Genomic DNA, 16,806 nt, shown 5'->3' on the forward strand with positions numbered 1-16,806 from the left:
AAAAGCCTGGAGTAATAGTCCTCCACTGCTTCGGTAATTTGGTCCGGATCCGAAACACGGCCTCCCCCCACATTAACCTGGGCCAAACCGCCCCTCCACCTGGCACATCGTTGAAAGAAGAATCTGGTACACCTTTCGTTCCACTCCAATGCCTGCACCCTGCTCCGGAAGATGACGGCCCTCGCCCTGGCTTCGAGGAGGCTAAAAATCCTCCCCTTCACCCGGCGGATTTTCTCTGACACGTCCCTCCCTTCGCAAAGTTTCTTATGCAGGCGCTGGAGGTACGCCTGCATGCGCTTCAAACGCTCTCGTTTCCCCGCGGCCCTCATTCGCCCGGCCGTTCGGAAAAACCCTATGGTCCTACGTTTCACCTCCTCCCACCAGGCTGCCGAGGTAGGGAAGAGGCACCTGACCGGAAGTATAGGGAGTGGGAAACGAACGTAGGCACGCACTAAACTGTCATCCTGCAAAAGGTGACAGTTAAGCTTCCAGAGTCCAAAACACCGGGGACGCACCCCATTTAATTCAATACCCAGAGACAAACGACAGTGATCTGAAAATGCCACCGCGTGAAGTACCAGGTCCGGGTCGCCAAAATTTGGTGTCAAAAGAATGTAATCAATCCTAGCCCGACTGGTACCAGCCGCATCGGTCCGGGTGACCTCATTCCTTTCCGCACCCGTGTCCCTCAACCTAAAATCCTGAACAAGCCCTTTAAGGGCCCGCGCCGATGACTCCAGGGGCAACCTGTCCAAACTTATATTAAAATCTCCCCCGACGATCACGGGGCCAGAGGTGGAGAGGAGGGGCCCCAACTGGCGCAGGAGCTCCACTCTTTCTCCCACCGTCGTTGGAGCGTACACATTGACCAAGGTCAGTGGGGTCGAGGAAACCACCACCCTGAGCACGGCCAATCGCCCCGGGATAATTTCTTCTAAACTAAGGACCTCGACATTCGGGCTCTTAATAAGGAACCCTAATCCTGCCGCCCTGTTAGTGTAGCTGCCGGACCAATACGACTCTCCGTACCGCCAATTTGCACGGAGGTATCCATACTCACCGTGCGGAATATGGCATTCCTGCAACAGGCAGACATCCCATTCAAAATTGCGCAGTTCTTCAAAAATAGCGATCCTCCGGACCGTGGTACGGACTCCCCGTACATTTAAACTCGTTAGTTTAAAGCTCATAGGTGTTAGCGTATTAATCACCAACACTAGTGCAAACCACGAAAGGGGAGTCATAGGACTTATGAAGCTCCTCCCTCCTTGCCAAGACGCGACGAGCTACCATTCTTCCTCCCCCTGCGGTTCTTCCCGCAGCCGGGAGCCACGAGGGTGCCCGGGAGCCAGTCCCCATCTATGCAGACATTCTCCCCGGGTAGCAGGGAGAGGTCCTCCTGCTCGGGGGTCAAATAAATTACCCCCCCTCGCCCGCCACCCGGGGAAGAAAGCCACCAGTCCTCCGCGAGCAAACCCTCCTTGAGGCCCATGGCCACAGCTGCCCCCGGAGGAGGGGTGAGGTCAACGGGTGGGGAACGACTCACGGGGGAACAGGAACGTGAGCGTTCAGGGGAAGACGGCATTTGGGGCCTCCCCCGGAGACCTGCTGCGGCCAACCCCGACTGCGCCCCACCCCTACCACGAGCAGGCGATCCCCCAGGCCTGGATGGGTCGCTTGATGCACGGGGGGCTCTGCGCCCCACAGGGGTTTTCTTCTTTGATGTTCTTGTGTTCTTCCCCTGTGGGGCTTTGCCCAGAGGAGCTTTTCCTTTGTCCTGGCCCCTCCTCCGACGCTTCTTCTCGGTCCATTCTCCCGGGTCACTTTGCTCATAGCCGGAGGAGGAGCCATCACTTCCAGCCTCCGGCAGCGGGGTTTCTGGCACCGAGGATGTTTCTTCTGGCACCCAGGATGTTTCTTCTGACCCCGCCACCGGAGCCACCATTCCTCGTGCATCCTCCCCTCCCACCGCAGTGGGCCCGACACCCGGCGAAGCCACATCCAGGTCCTGATCTAACCCTCCCTCTTCCATGTTCTCCTTTCCCTCCACCTCCCTCCCTTTACTTTCTACGGGGCGGGGGGCTGACACACACACAAACACATTAGTCCCCCCCCCCCCCGACCCCAGATGCAATACCCTCCCCTGTCCCTTGGGCAAACCCCTCCCCCACCCCTTGGGCAACCCCCTCCCCAGCCCCTTGGACAACCCCCTCCCCAGCCCCTTGGACAACCCCCTCCCCAGCCCCTTGGACAACCCCCTCCCCAGCCCCTTGGACAACCCCCTCCCCAGCCCCTTGGACAACCCCCTCCCCAGCCCCTTGGACAACCCCTTCCCCAGCCCCTTGGACAACCCCCTCCCCAGCCCCTTGGACAACCCCCTCCCCAGCCCTTTGGACAACCCCTTCCCCAGCCCCTTGGACAACCCCCTCCCCAGCCCCTGGGGCAAACCCCTCCCCCACCCCTTGGGCAACCCCCTCCCCCACCCCTTGGGCAACACCCCCCCCAGTCCCTGGAGGCACACCGTCCCCTTTTCCTGTCCCTGGAGGCACACCGTCCCCTTTTCCTGTCCCTGGAGGCACACCGTCCCCTTTTCCTGTCCCTGGGGGCACACCGTCCCCTGTCCCTTGGGCAACACCCCCACTCCCGCCCGCAGCAGCACGCATCTTGCTCGCGTAACTCTGCGGGCAGGAGCGGAAAGTGTGCCCCGGCGCACCACAGAGGTTGCACCGCACCGCTTGGGTGCAGCGCTCCCTCAAATGTCCCAACTCGCCACACTGGGTGCAGATACTTGCTGTACACCCAGTAATCAAGTGGCCAAGTTGACCGCATCGGCGGCACAATTTCGGCTGTCCCGCGTAAAAGACTTGGCCTCGGTCCATCCCAACCATTATTCCATTAGGGATATGGGTGGCCGTGCCGTCCTGCCTCGTCCGCAGCTTTACCCGGAACTGCCGAGAACCGGTCCAAATGCCGAGGCTGTTCCGGACGAGCCGTACTGGGCCTCGGATGTCCGCGTATCGACTGAGCCAAACCTTGACATCATAGTCACTCACGCCTTCGTTGTACAGGTGGACGGTCACGACTCTCTCCTGTGTTTCTGAGAGAGCCTCGACCGCCCAGTCTGCCAGTTTCCCAGCAGACCGAGCGGTAGCCCACCGGCGCCAGAACTCGGCAAGTCCCTGCCCTGTTTGGAAGGACACGTCGAAGCCACGAGCGAGGGAGATCAGGCAGAAAAAGTCAACAGCCTTGAACCCCAGCACACCCAACAATACATCTTTCCCGAATCTATCTCCAGCCGGCACACTGCAATCCACATCAATCAACCGAAACCGGACACAATTATGGCGCCTGCTCGCCATGCCGGGGTTCTAGGAGGGGCGGAGGACAACACTCGGGGTGGGGGGAGGGGGGGGGAGGGAGGGACGGGAGACGAAGGGGGGCACAAGACTCCCCCCTGTCTGGTGGGCAACGCCCCCCAAACAGGAGGAAGATGGGGGAAAGCAGGGAGGGAAAAGACGAACGAAAATGCAGGACAAACAAGCAATAAATCAAAGCAATAATCAAAGCAATAAGTAAATAATAAGAAATGCAAACACAGTAAAATACAGGAAACGAAAACACCGGCAGAGAAACAAAACTCGTTCACTCGTGACGGCGCCTCGCATCCGGAAACAAGCACAGCTGCGACAACCAGGAATTTTATGGCCGAGGCCTTTTTTATTATAAAAAAAGGTAAAAAAAAACACGCTCAAAATACAATCAATAAATCCATCACCATCACCACCACACAAGAACCCAGAAAAATCAAACCATTAATAAACCCATCACCATCACCACCACACAAGAACCCAGAAAAATCAAAAACCAAGAAATCAAAAGCCAGGAAACCAGATATCAAACAATAAATAAAGAGAGAAAGCAAACCAAAAGATCAAGAAAACGCAAGAAAGCAAGGTTCAAAAACCAAAATGAAAATCAAATCAAATTCAATAAACCATAAATCATAAAAACCAAAGTCCGTCATCCCTATCCCAAACCCCCAAAAACCCCTCTCCCACCCCAGGCAGCAGACACCTAACTCTAACTAACCAAAGGGGAGGGAGAAAGGAAAGAAGACCCTATCCCCCCTCCCACCCCCCCCGAAAACAACCAAAGAAGGGACACCTTAAAACAATAAGGGTCAAGGGGCCTTTTTTCCTTTGCATACCGAAATCAACAACCGGCTGCTAACCGCAGCCGGGAACATGCAGCCACAAACACGTTGAGGGCTCGACCCACCGCTGGAAATAATAATGAAAGAAAATAAAAATCAAACCAAGGCAAAATCAAGATAAAACAAAAGGAAACCCAACTGCCCCCACCCTCCCCAGGCCGCGCCCGGGAGGGCCCACCCGGAAGATGCCCCACAAGGAAGGCCCCGGCTCCCTGAGCTGCCCACGAGGCGTGAGTGTCCCAATGAGAATCACCGCCCGACAGGGCCCGCAAGCACACCTGCCGGAGCACCCCCAACCTTTCCAAGCCCGGGCGGCAAGCTCGGTCAGGGACTACGGCTGCACATGACTGTCGCCCGCACATTTGGAAGTAACCTCCCGCGGGACCCCCCCCCTTCACCACGGAAAAGCCCGGCCGTATTCTCCGCTCCAGGGAGGGCTTTACGACACACCTGACGCATCGTTGCGGCCAGCACCCCGCCCCGTCGCCCGCAGGCTGTCGCCAAGCCTGTACCTTTGGAGGCAGGATTGGGCCATGCCCCATATCTGCCCAGGATCCAACCATACCCTGGTATAGAAACCTCTGGTTCTCGCTCGCCACAAGACGGTCTTGATTATACAGACCGTTCTCCAGGCCTGCCTCCATTTGCGGACAGGCACTGGTTGTGGTAGGAGCCCGCTAAACGCAAAGACGTCCCGTCTGACCATCACCAGCCAAGGCACATAGCATTCGAGGAGGCCAGCCGCAAGCGACCAGACCCCCTCGGCGACAGGGCAGTCCCAAAGGACATGCCTGACGGTTTCGTCCCCTGTGCATCGGGGTCGGGGACACTGGACCGACACGTTCAGGCCCCTCTGGAACTGAAACACCCGGACCGGAAGACACTCATGGGCGGCTTGCCACGCGACGTCCTTCTGGTCGTTGGCGAGACAGCAAGCCGAAACGTTCGCCCAAACCTTTCTCGCCGTACGTTCTGCGAGAGGCCTTCCGCGAAGGATACGCACCTCCCGCAGCACCTCCCTTGGGCGCAAGTGATCCAGGACCCGCGACAACTGCCAACCGATGGGCCGACAGGTCAACAGGCCCTGCTCCCGGGCGAACCCCTCAAACATCCGGAAATGCCCCGGACACGACCCGGAAAAAGGCCGAGACAGCGGGAGGGACCGCCCTTCCAACCGCGCGACGGACGGCCCCAGAAAGAAAAACAGAAAGTCCCGCGCCAGCCGGCGACCCGGGTCCTCAGACACGAATAACTCCATGAGAGTACACGCAAACGCAGACATACATACAAACACCGGGCAGGGGACACCCTTCCCACCCAAGGACGGGCTCATCTTCACGACCCTCCTACTCCTGCGCTCTGCTCGGGTACCCCAGAAGAAAGTGAAAATTATTCCTTCTAGAGCCCGTCCCACCGCAGGAGGAGGTGGGGAGATTCTCGCCAAATACAACAACTTACCGATCAAAACATTCTTGATAACTAAATTTCGCCCCTCCATGGTTAGGCGACGAGACCGCCAAGAAGCGACCTCCAATTCCAATCCCCCAATGACCGTTCGCCAGTTCTCAGCGGCCACGCCGCCTGGGTCAAAGCAGACCCCGAGGATCTTTAATCGATCTCTCCGCTCCGTGTACGGGCAAGGGGGGCCGGAGCCCGTCCTGTGCCGACCAAAGTGCATGACCTCACTCTTCTGAGGATTGATTTTAGAAGAGGAGGCCAACCCAAAACGCTCGCAGAGACCCACCAGTCTGCACATGGCGACTGCATCGGTGACGAACACCGACACGTCGTCCATGTACAGACTCACCTTTAGGCGCTCCCCATGGGTTCCGGGAATCCACAACCCAGGGAAGGATGGGTCCGCTCGCAGTGCACAAGCAAACGGTTCAATACAAAGGACAAAAAGGACTGGTGACATTGGGCAGCCCTGCCTGACCCCAGAAGCGACTGGGAAGGCTCCCGAGAGGTGTCCGTTGACCAGAACACGGGCTTCAACGTCCCTATACATCAGGTCCACCCAATGCATCAAATTTGGCCCAAAGCCAAAACGGTCCAAAACGGCCATCATGTATTCATGTGACACTCTGTCGAAAGCCTTCTCCTGGTCCAAACTGACTATGCTCAGTGGGAGGCCTCTCTCCTCCGCTAGCTGGATCGCCTCTCGAACCAGGCCCAGGCTGTCGGACACTCTGCGTCCCGGAACAGCACAAGTCTGGTCCGGGTGCACGAGGTCCACCATGACACCGTGCACCCTCTTAGACAGCACCTTTGTTAGTATTTTGTAGTCGACATTCAACAAAGTGATCGGGCGCCAGTTGGACAGATCCTCCCGATCACCCTTCTTGTGCACGAGGTTTACGACGCCCCGGCGCATCGAATCTGGAAGCCTCGCAGAGGTGGCTAGCTCCCTCACTACCTGCAGATAGTCCTCGCCAAGGACGTGCCAAAGGCGGCGATAAAACTCCACGGGCAGGCCGTCGTCACCCGGGGTTTTATTCGCGGCCAAATCCCTAACAGCGGAGGTCAATTCCTCCAGGCTCACCGGCTCCTCCAATCGCTCCCGCTGTTCGGGGCTCAAAAGATTCCTCAGATGGCCGAGAACGTCGGCCATCTGGATTTGGTCAACCGGTCGTTTTTCAAAAAGCCTGGAGTAATAGTCCTCCACTGCTTCGGTAATTTGGTCCGGATCCGAAACACGGCCTCCCCCCACATTAACCTGGGCCAAACCGCCCCTCCGCCTGGCACATCGTTGAAAGAAGAATCTGGTACACCTTTCGTTCCACTCCAATGCCTGCACCCTGCTCCGGAAGATGACGGCCCTCGCCCTGGCTTCGAGGAGGCTAAAAATCCTCCCCTTCACCCGGCGGATTTTCTCTGACACGTCCCTCCCTTCGCAAAGTTTCTTATGCAGGCGCTGGAGGTACGCCTGCATGCGCTTCAAACGCTCTCGTTTCCCCGCGGCCCTCATTCGCCCGGCCGTTCGGAAAAACCCTATGGTCCTACGTTTCACCTCCTCCCACCAGGCTGCCGAGGTAGGGAAGAGGCACCTGACCGTTTCCCACTCCCTATACTTCCGAACGTAGGCACGCACTAAACTGTCATCCTGCAAAAGGTGACAGTTAAGCTTCCAGAGTCCAAAACACCGGGGACGCACCCCATTTAATTCAATACCCAGAGACAAACGACAGTGATCTGAAAATGCCACCGCGTGAAGTACCAGGTCCGGGTCGCCAAAATTTGGTGTCAAAAGAATGTAATCAATCCTAGCCCGACTGGTACCAGCCGCATCGGTCCGGGTGACCTCATTCCTTTCCGCACCCGTGTCCCTCAACCTAAAATCCTGAACAAGCCCTTTAAGGGCCCGCGCCGATGACTCCAGGGGCAACCTGTCCAAACTTATATTAAAATCTCCCCCGACGATCACGGGGCCAGAGGTGGAGAGGAGGGGCCCCAACTGGCGCAGGAGCTCCACTCTTTCTCCCACCGTCGTTGGAGCGTACACATTGACCAAGGTCAGTGGGGTCGAGGAAACCACCACCCTGAGCACGGCCAATCGCCCCGGGATAATTTCTTCTAAACTAAGGACCTCGACATTCGGGCTCTTAATAAGGAACCCTAATCCTGCCGCCCTGTTAGTGTAGCTGCCGGACCAATACGACTCTCCGTACCGCCAATTTGCACGGAGGTATCCATACTCACCGTGCGGAATATGGCATTCCTGCAACAAGCAGACATCCCATTCAAAATTGCGCAGTTCTTCAAAAATAGCGATCCTCCGGACCGTGGTACGGACTCCCCGTACATTTAAACTCGTTAGTTTAAAGCTCATAGGTGTTAGTGTATTAATCACCAACCCTAGTGCAAACCACGAAAGGGGAGTCATAGGACTTATGAAGCTCCTCCCTCCTTGCCAAGACGCGACGAGCTACCATTCTTCCTCCCCCTGCGGTTCTTCCCGCAGCCGGGAGCCACGAGGGTGCCCGGGAGCCAGTCCCCATCTATGCAGACATTCTCCCCGGGTAGCAGGGAGAGGTCCTCCTGCTCGGGGGTCAAATAAATTACCCCCCCTCGCCCGCCACCCGGGGAAGAAAGCCACCAGTCCTCCGCGAGCAAACCCTCCTTGAGGCCCATGGCCACAGCTGCCCCCGGAGGAGGGGTGAGGTCAACGGGTGGGGAACGACTCACGGGGGAACGGGAACGTGAGCGTTCAGGGGAAGACGGCATTTGGGGCCTCCCCCGGAGACCTGCTGCGGCCAACCCCGACTGCGCCCCACCCCTACCACGAGCAGGCGATCCCCCAGGCCTGGATGGGTCGCTTGATGCACGGGGGGCTCTGCGCCCCACAGGGGTTTTCTTCTTTGATGTTCTTGTGTTCTTCCCCTGTGGGGCTTTGCCCAGAGGAGCTTTTCCTTTGTCCTGGCCCCTCCTCCGACGCTTCTTCTCGGTCCATTCTCCCGGGTCACTTTGCTCATAGCCGGAGGAGGAGCCATCACTTCCAGCCTCCGGCAGCGGGGTTTCTGGCACCGAGGATGTTTCTTCTGGCACCCAGGATGTTTCTTCTGACCCCGCCACCGGAGCCACCATTCCTCGTGCATCCTCCCCTCCCACCGCAGTGGGCCCGACACCCGGCGAAGCCACATCCAGGTCCTGATCTAACCCTCCCTCTTCCATGTTCTCCTTTCCCTCCACCTCCCTCCCTTTACTTTCTACGGGGCGGGGGGCTGACACACACACAAACACATTAGTCCCCCCCCCCCCGACCCCAGATGCAATACCCTCCCCTGTCCCTTGGGCAAACCCCTCCCCCACCCCTTGGGCAACCCCCTCCCCAGCCCCTTGGACAACCCCCTCCCCAGCCCCTTGGACAACCCCCTCCCCAGCCCCTTGGACAACCCCCTCCCCAGCCCCTTGGACAACCCCCTCCCCAGCCCCTTGGACAACCCCCTCCCCAGCCCCTTGGACAACCCCTTCCCCAGCCCCTTGGACAAGCCCCTCCCCAGCCCCTTGGACAACCCCCTCCCCAGCCCTTTGGACAACCCCTTCCCCAGCCCCTTGGACAACCCCCTCCCCAGCCCCTGGGGCAAACCCCTCCCCCACCCCTTGGGCAACCCCCTCCCCCACCCCTTGGGCAACACCCCCCCCAGTCCCTGGAGGCACACCGTCCCCTTTTCCTGTCCCTGGAGGCACACCGTCCCCTTTTCCTGTCCCTGGAGGCACACCGTCCCCTTTTCCTGTCCCTGGGGGCACACCGTCCCCTGTCCCTTGGGCAACACCCCCACTCCCGCCCGCAGCAGCACGCATCTTGCTCGCGTAACTCTGCGGGCAGGAGCGGAAAGTGTGCCCCGGCGCACCACAGAGGTTGCACCGCACCGCTTGGGTGCAGCGCTCCCTCAAATGTCCCAACTCGCCACACTGGGTGCAGATACTTGCTGTACACCCAGTAATCAAGTGGCCAAGTTGACCGCATCGGCGGCACAATTTCGGCTGTCCCGCGTAAAAGACTTGGCCTCGGTCCATCCCAACCATTATTCCATTAGGGATATGGGTGGCCGTGCCGTCCTGCCTCGTCCGCAGCTTTACCCGGAACTGCCGAGAACCGGTCCAAATGCCGAGGCTGTTCCGGACGAGCCGTACTGGGCCTCGGATGTCCGCGTATCGACTGAGCCAAACCTTGACATCATAGTCACTCACGCCTTCGTTGTACAGGTGGACGGTCACGACTCTCTCCTGTGTTTCTGAGAGAGCCTCGACCGCCCAGTCTGCCAGTTTCCCAGCAGACCGAGCGGTAGCCCACCGGCGCCAGAACTCGGCAAGTCCCTGCCCTGTTTGGAAGGACACGTCGAAGCCACGAGCGAGGGAGATCAGGCAGAAAAAGTCAACAGCCTTGAACCCCAGCACACCCAACAATACATCTTTCCCGAATCTATCTCCAGCCGGCACACTGCAATCCACATCAATCAACCGAAACCGGACACAATTATGGCGCCTGCTCGCCATGCCGGGGTTCTAGGAGGGGCGGAGGACAACACTCGGGGTGGGGGGAGGGGGGGGGAGGGAGGGACGGGAGACGAAGGGGGGCACAAGACTCCCCCCTGTCTGGTGGGCAACGCCCCCCAAACAGGAGGAAGATGGGGGAAAGCAGGGAGGGAAAAGACGAACGAAAATGCAGGACAAACAAGCAATAAATCAAAGCAATAATCAAAGCAATAAGTAAATAATAAGAAATGCAAACACAGTAAAATACAGGAAACGAAAACACCGGCAGAGAAACAAAACTCGTTCACTCGTGACGGCGCCTCGCATCCGGAAACAAGCACAGCTGCGACAACCAGGAAGCTATCGCAGAGGACCCCAGCAATAGTGGTCTCCCGATATGCCTGCACGGGTAGCTTATAAAGCAAAAAGGGGCGGAACCAATGTAATTATCTCTGATGGGGACTAATGATTGGTCCCACAGGCTACACTTGTCAACCCTGTCCGGTGGAAAACTCACGGGATGAACACGTGCGTGGCCTGGTAGGGCTGCAGTGTGACAAAGTGCGAAAAGGGCTCTTTGCCTCTCTTGCATTATCATGTTGAAAGGGTGGTGGAGGGAAATGTGGGGGTATGAGAAGGGATGGGTTTGAGGCTCTGAGACCTTAGGTCTTTTTAGGCCTAGGAGTAATTGTAAATTCAGGGGGAACGAGGAAATGCAATAAAACATGGCAAGTTTCATCATGCTGGGGCTGTTTCACAGGGGCAAGAGCTTGTAACAGGCTCGGCCAGTGAAGGTAACTATTTCCGCATGCACATCAACCAATACGGCATGGTGGAGACAATCACCTGCTTGTCTAAGGAGGAACTGCCTGTCGGAAACTTCTTGAGTCTATATGGCTGCCATGAGCGCCTGTTGAATAACCTCTCGTCTCGCTTCCATGAGGGTATCATTCCAGATTTGTACAGGTAAGCGCAACACAAAATACTTTTACATGAGTAAGAATCTATACATAGCATTGCTGGTTGTTCATGTCATTTTAAATTATATAGATCAATTATATAGATGTCCTTTTTAAAATAAGAATTGGATGAGGTCGTTTTGAATAAGAATTGGATGAGGTCATTGTGTTCAATATGAGTATTCAGTTTGACGTCCATTGTGTTTTTCTAGATATGTGATTTTTTGTTCTTGGTTTGACATCAATTTTATGCTATTTATTCTGTATTTTATGTTTGAGGCATTTTTAATTTTGTTTTTATTCTTGTATCATTTGTAAGTTGACTGTAATTCAGCCTATGGCTGTGAAAGTCTTTTTGAAATAAACCGATTATTATTATTATTATTATTATTATTATTATTATTATTATTATTATCCCAAAGCACCATAGTCATAATGATATTCAATGTTGCCCAGTTCCCCATGGCCATTTCACATTTCCCAGACTGTCTCGATTGACCAATTATTTTTCTACCTGTACTTCTTCGACCTCTCTTACCTTCAGATTTTTCAAGCAATCTTGGTGTCTGGCCATCTTTAATGATCGTTTCCAACATCTTAGTCAAGAGCTCAGGAGACTTGCTTCCACCAGACTTGTAAGGCAGTCTACATGATTCTCCTCAAATACCTCATGTGGTCTATCTATATATCTATCTATCTATTTATCGATCCATCTCTCCATCTATCTATTTATCCATCTGTCTATATATTTATCCATCTGTCTATATATTTATCCATCTGTCTATCATCTATTTATCCATCCATTTCTCTATCTATCTATTTATCCATCCATCCATCCACCTGTCTATCAGGATGTGTGGACTCACAGTATTACTTACCAGGTTCTGAGTGGACTCATAGGAGGTTACAGTATTACTTATTAGGTTCTGAGTGGGCTCAGAGGAGGTTACAGTATTACTTACCAGGTTCTGTGTGGACTCATAGGAGGTCACAGTATTACTCACCAGGTTCTGATTGGGCTCGCAGGAGGTCACAGTATTACTTACCAGGTTCTGAGTGGGCTCAGAGGAGGTTACAGTATTACTTACCAGGTTCTGTGTGGACTCATAGGAGGTTACAGTATTACTTACCAGGTTCTGATTGGGCTCACAGGAGGTCACAGTATTACTCACCAGGTTCTGTGTGGACTCAAAGGAGGCCACAATATTAATTACCAGGTTCTGAGTGGCCTCGCAGGAGGTCACAGTATTACTTACCAGGTTCTGAGTGGGCTCGCAGGAGGTCACAGTATTACTTACCAGGTTCTGAGTGGGCTCGCAGGAGGTTACAGTATTACTTACCAGGTTCTGTGTGGACTCATAGGAGGTTACAGTATTACTTACCAGGTTCTGTGTGGACTCATAGGAGGTTACAGTATTACTGTCCAGGTTCTGTGTGGACTCATAGGAGGTTACAGTATTACTTACTAGGTTCCTCGTGGGCTCGCAGGAGGTCACAGTATTACTTACCAGGTCCCAAGTGGGCTCATAGGAGGTTACAGTATTACTTACTAGGTTCCTCATGGGCTCGCAGGAGGTCACAGTATTACTTACCAGGTTCCAAGTGGGCTCGCAGGAGGTTACAGTATTACTTACCAGATTCTGTGTGGACTCATAGGAGGTTACAGTATTACTTACCAGGTTCTGAGTGGACACAAAGGTGATCCCGGGGGAGGAGGCTGTTTCACAGCACCACTTGGTTGTCTGCGACATAAGGGTGAAAGGTGCGAGGAGAGCTCGGCGGGTGAAGTACCAACCGAGAATGAAGGTGTGGAGGTTGAAAGAGGTGACAGTAAGGAAGGCATTAAAAGAGAGGCTGAGTAGGGTAGAGGATGATGTTGTTGAGCTTGAACGTGGTTGGATGTCAATGAAAGATAGTCTGTTGGGAGCCGTTGGTGAGGTATGTGGATGGACAAAAGGACCACCGAGGCACTCGGAAACATGGTGGTGGGATGATGAAGTTGGAAAGAGGATTGACGAGAAGAGGAGGAAGTTCAAGGAGTGGCAGAAGGCGAAGGGTATGGGGGCAGAAAAAGCAGAGCATGAAAGTTATAAGGCAGCCAGGAAGGCTGCAAAGAAAGAGGTAGCAAAGGCGCAGGAGGCATGTAGGAAAATGTTCGGAGAATGCTTGGATTCGGAAGAGGGTCAGAGAGCGGTATTCAGGATTGCAAAGCAGATAGCGAAAGAGAGGTGTGATGTGATGGGGGTGAGTTGCTTGAAGGATGAAGTGGGACAAATCGTTGTGGACCCAGATGGAATTAAAGGAAGAAGGAAAAGATATATGGAAATGCTGTTGAATACAGAGAATGAATGGGATGGCAACATCGAGAGTAACCCAGTTTTAGGACCGGCAGAGAAGATAACTGAGAAGGAAGTTGAGGAAGCGATAAAAGCAATGAAGAGTAGAAAAGCGGGAGGGCCGACGGGAGTTGTGGGAGATATGTTGAAGGCAGCAGGAAGTTAGGGTGTGAAGAGAATGACAGAGATCTGTAATCTGGTGGTGAAAGAAGGCCGCATTCTGGTGGATTGGGAACTGAGTACCCTCGTCCCTCTATACAAGGGGAAAGGTGACCCCCTGGAGTGTGGCTCGTACCGAACGATAAAGTTATTGGAGCATGGAATGAAGGTATTGGAAAGGGTGTTGCAGAGCAGGATAAGGAAGAAGGTGAAGATCGACGAAATGCAGTTTGGATTTAAGCCAGGAAGAGGAACGACAGGCGCGCTCTTTGTTGTGAGGCAGCTGCAGGACAAGTACATGGAGAAGAGGAAGAAGTTGTTTCTTGGGTTTGTTGATCTGGAGAAAGCATTCGATAGGGTTCCACGCGAAGTATTGACATGGGCATTGAGGAAGTTAGAAGTGGAGGAATGGTTGATCAGAGTAGTGATGGCAATGTACAAAAGAGCGCGCACAGCTGTAAGGACGAAGGACGGGAACAGTGGTGAGTTTGAGGTGAAGGTGGGAGTGCATCAGGGGTTGGTACTAAGTCCACTACTATTTGTAGCTGTGATGGAGGTGCTGACCCAGAATGTAAAGGAGGGTTTACTGTGGGAGTTGTTGTATGCAGATGATCTGGTGTTGATTGCGGAAAGTATGGATGGACTGAAGGAAAAGATGAACAAGTGGAAGGAATGTATGGAGACAAAAGGTCTGAATGTGAATATAGGAAAGACGAAGGTGATGGCAAGTGGTAAAGCATGTGGTGAGCTGGAAGGAACTGGGAAGTGGCCATGTGCTGTGTGCAGGAAGGGTGTCAGAGTGAACTCCATTCAATGTACAGTGTGCGCTGAGTGGGTTCATCAAAAATGTAGTGGTCTGAGAGGGTCATTAACCAGTGTGGCAGCTACATTCAAATGTAAGGTGTGCACAGAGGGAGCTGCAGATGGAGGAAATGTTGAGTTGGATCTTGGAGACGGCGTGAAGCTGGAAGGTGTGAAACCATTTTGCTACCTCGGAGACATGCTGAATGGAGAAGGTGGATCAGACTCGGCAACGGTTGCTGGAGTGAGATGTGCATGGAAGAAGTTTCGGGAACTGAGTGGCGTGCTGACGAGGAGGGGAGCGTCGTTGAAGCTGAAGGGAAAGGTGTATGCTGCATGTGTGAGAAGTGTTATGATTTATGGGAGTGAGACATGGGTCATGAATGTAGAGCATCAACGGAGGCTGGAAAGGGTGGAAATGCGAATGGTTCGGTGGATGTGCGGAGTATTGTTGAGAGAGAGCAAGACAAATGATGAATTGTGAAAGATGATTGGAATAGAGCCTGTGCTTGATGCTGTGAAGAGAAACAGGTTGAGATGGTTTGGTCATGTGTTGAGGAAGGATGAAAGTGACTGGTTGAGAAGAGTGATGGAAATGAATGTAGAAGGAAGTAGAGGACGGGGAAGACCGAGAAAGTCTTGGCGAAAGATGGTGGAAGAAGAAATGCGGGCAAGGGGGTTATCAAGGAGAGATGCAGAAAATAGGGCAAAATGGAGAAGATTGTCATGGGGACCGCAAGGCTAACCCCGGCTCTAGCAGGGAAAATGGCCTTAAAATGCATGTTGTTGTTCTTGTTGTGTTCTAAGTGGGCTTGCAGGAGGTCACAGTATTACTTACCAGGTTCTGTGTGGACTCATCGGAGGTCACAATATTACTTACAAGGTTCTGAGTGGCCTCGCAGGAGGTCACAGTATTACTTACCAGGTTCTGAGTGGGCTCGCAGGAGGTTACAGTATTACTTATCAGGTTCTGTGTGGACTCATAGGAGGTCACAATATTACTTATTAGGTTCCGAGTGGCCTCACAGGAGGTCACAGTATTACTTACCAGGTTCTGAGTGGGCTCGCAGGAGGTCACAGTATTACTAACCAGGTTCTGAGTGGACTCATAGGAGGTTACAGTATTACTTACCAGGTTCTGTGTGGACTCATAGGAGGTTACAGTATTACTTACTAGGTTCTGAGTGGGCTCGCAGGAGGTCACAGTATTACTTGCCAGGTTCTGAGTGGGCTCATAAGAGGCTACAGTATTACTTACCAGGTTCTGAGTGGGCTCAGAGGAGGTTACAGTATTACTTACCAGGTTCTGTGTGGACTCATAGGAGGTTACAGTATTCCTTACTAGGTTCCTAGTGGACTCATAGGAGGTTACAGTATTACTTACCAGGTCTTGTGTAGACTCATAGGAGGTCACAGTATTACTTACCAGATTCTGTGTGGACTCATAGGAGGTTACAGTATTACTTACCAGGTTCTGAGTGGGCACAAAGGTGATCCCGGGGGAGGTGGCTGTTTCACAGCACCACTTGGTTGTCTGCGACATAAGGGTGAAAGGTGCGAGGAGAGCTCGGCGGGTGAAGTTCCAACCGAGAATGAAGGTGTGGAGGTTGAAAGAGGTGACAGTAAGGAAGGCATTAAAAGAGAGGCTGAGTAGGGTAGAGGATGATGTTGTTGAGCTTGAACGTGGTTGGATGTCAATGAAAGATAGTCTGTTGGGAGCCGTTGGTGAGGTATGTGGATGGACAAAAGGACCACCGAGGCACTCGGAAACATGGTGGTGGGATGATGAAGTTGGAAAGAGGATTGACGAGAAGAGGAGGAAGTTCAAGGAGTGGCAGAAGGCGAAGGGTATGGGGGCAGAAAAAGCAGAGCATGAAAGTTATAAGGCAGCCAAGAAGGCTGCAAAGAAAGAGGTAGCAAAGGCGCAGGAGGCATGTAGGAAAATGTTCGGAGAACGCTTGGATTCGGAAGAGGGTCAGAGAGCGGTATTCAGGATGGCAAAGCAGAGAGCGAAAGAGAGGTGTGATGTGATGGGGGTGAGTTGCTTGAAGGATGAAGTGGGACAAATCGTTGTGGACCCAGATGGAATTAAAGGAAGATGGAAGTGATATCTGGAAATGCTGTTGAATACAGAGAATGAATGGGATGGCAACATAGAGAGTAACCCAGTTTTAGGACCGGCAGAGAAGATAACTGAGAAGGAAGTTGAGGAAGCGATAAAAGCAATGAAGAGTAGAAAAGCGGGAGGGCCGACGGGAGTTGTGGGAGATATGTTGAAGGCAGCAGGAAGTTGGGGTGTGAAGAGAATGACAGAGATCTGTAATCTGGTGGTGAAAGAAGGCCGCATTCCAGTGGCTTGGGA

At 53.7% G+C, this 16,806-nt stretch overlaps 1 protein-coding gene across 1 annotated transcript in view; it reads left to right on the forward strand.

The window, feature by feature from the left end:
* CFAP61 (cilia and flagella associated protein 61) overlaps window positions 1–16,806 on the forward strand; it is a 258,248-nt gene that overhangs the window by 234,575 nt on the left and 6,867 nt on the right. The window contains exons 23-24 of the mRNA XM_078785078.1: window positions 10,950–11,155; window positions 11,693–11,783. Of these exons, the coding sequence (XP_078641204.1) occupies window positions 10,950–11,155; window positions 11,693–11,783 (297 nt within the window). The remainder of the gene's footprint in view (window positions 1–10,949; window positions 11,156–11,692; window positions 11,784–16,806) is intronic.

Source organism: Myxine glutinosa, chromosome 9 (assembly GCF_964187855.1).
Source record: "Myxine glutinosa chromosome 9, kmMyxGlut1.1, whole genome shotgun sequence".
Classification (NCBI taxonomy): Eukaryota; Metazoa; Chordata; class Myxini; order Myxiniformes; family Myxinidae; genus Myxine; species Myxine glutinosa.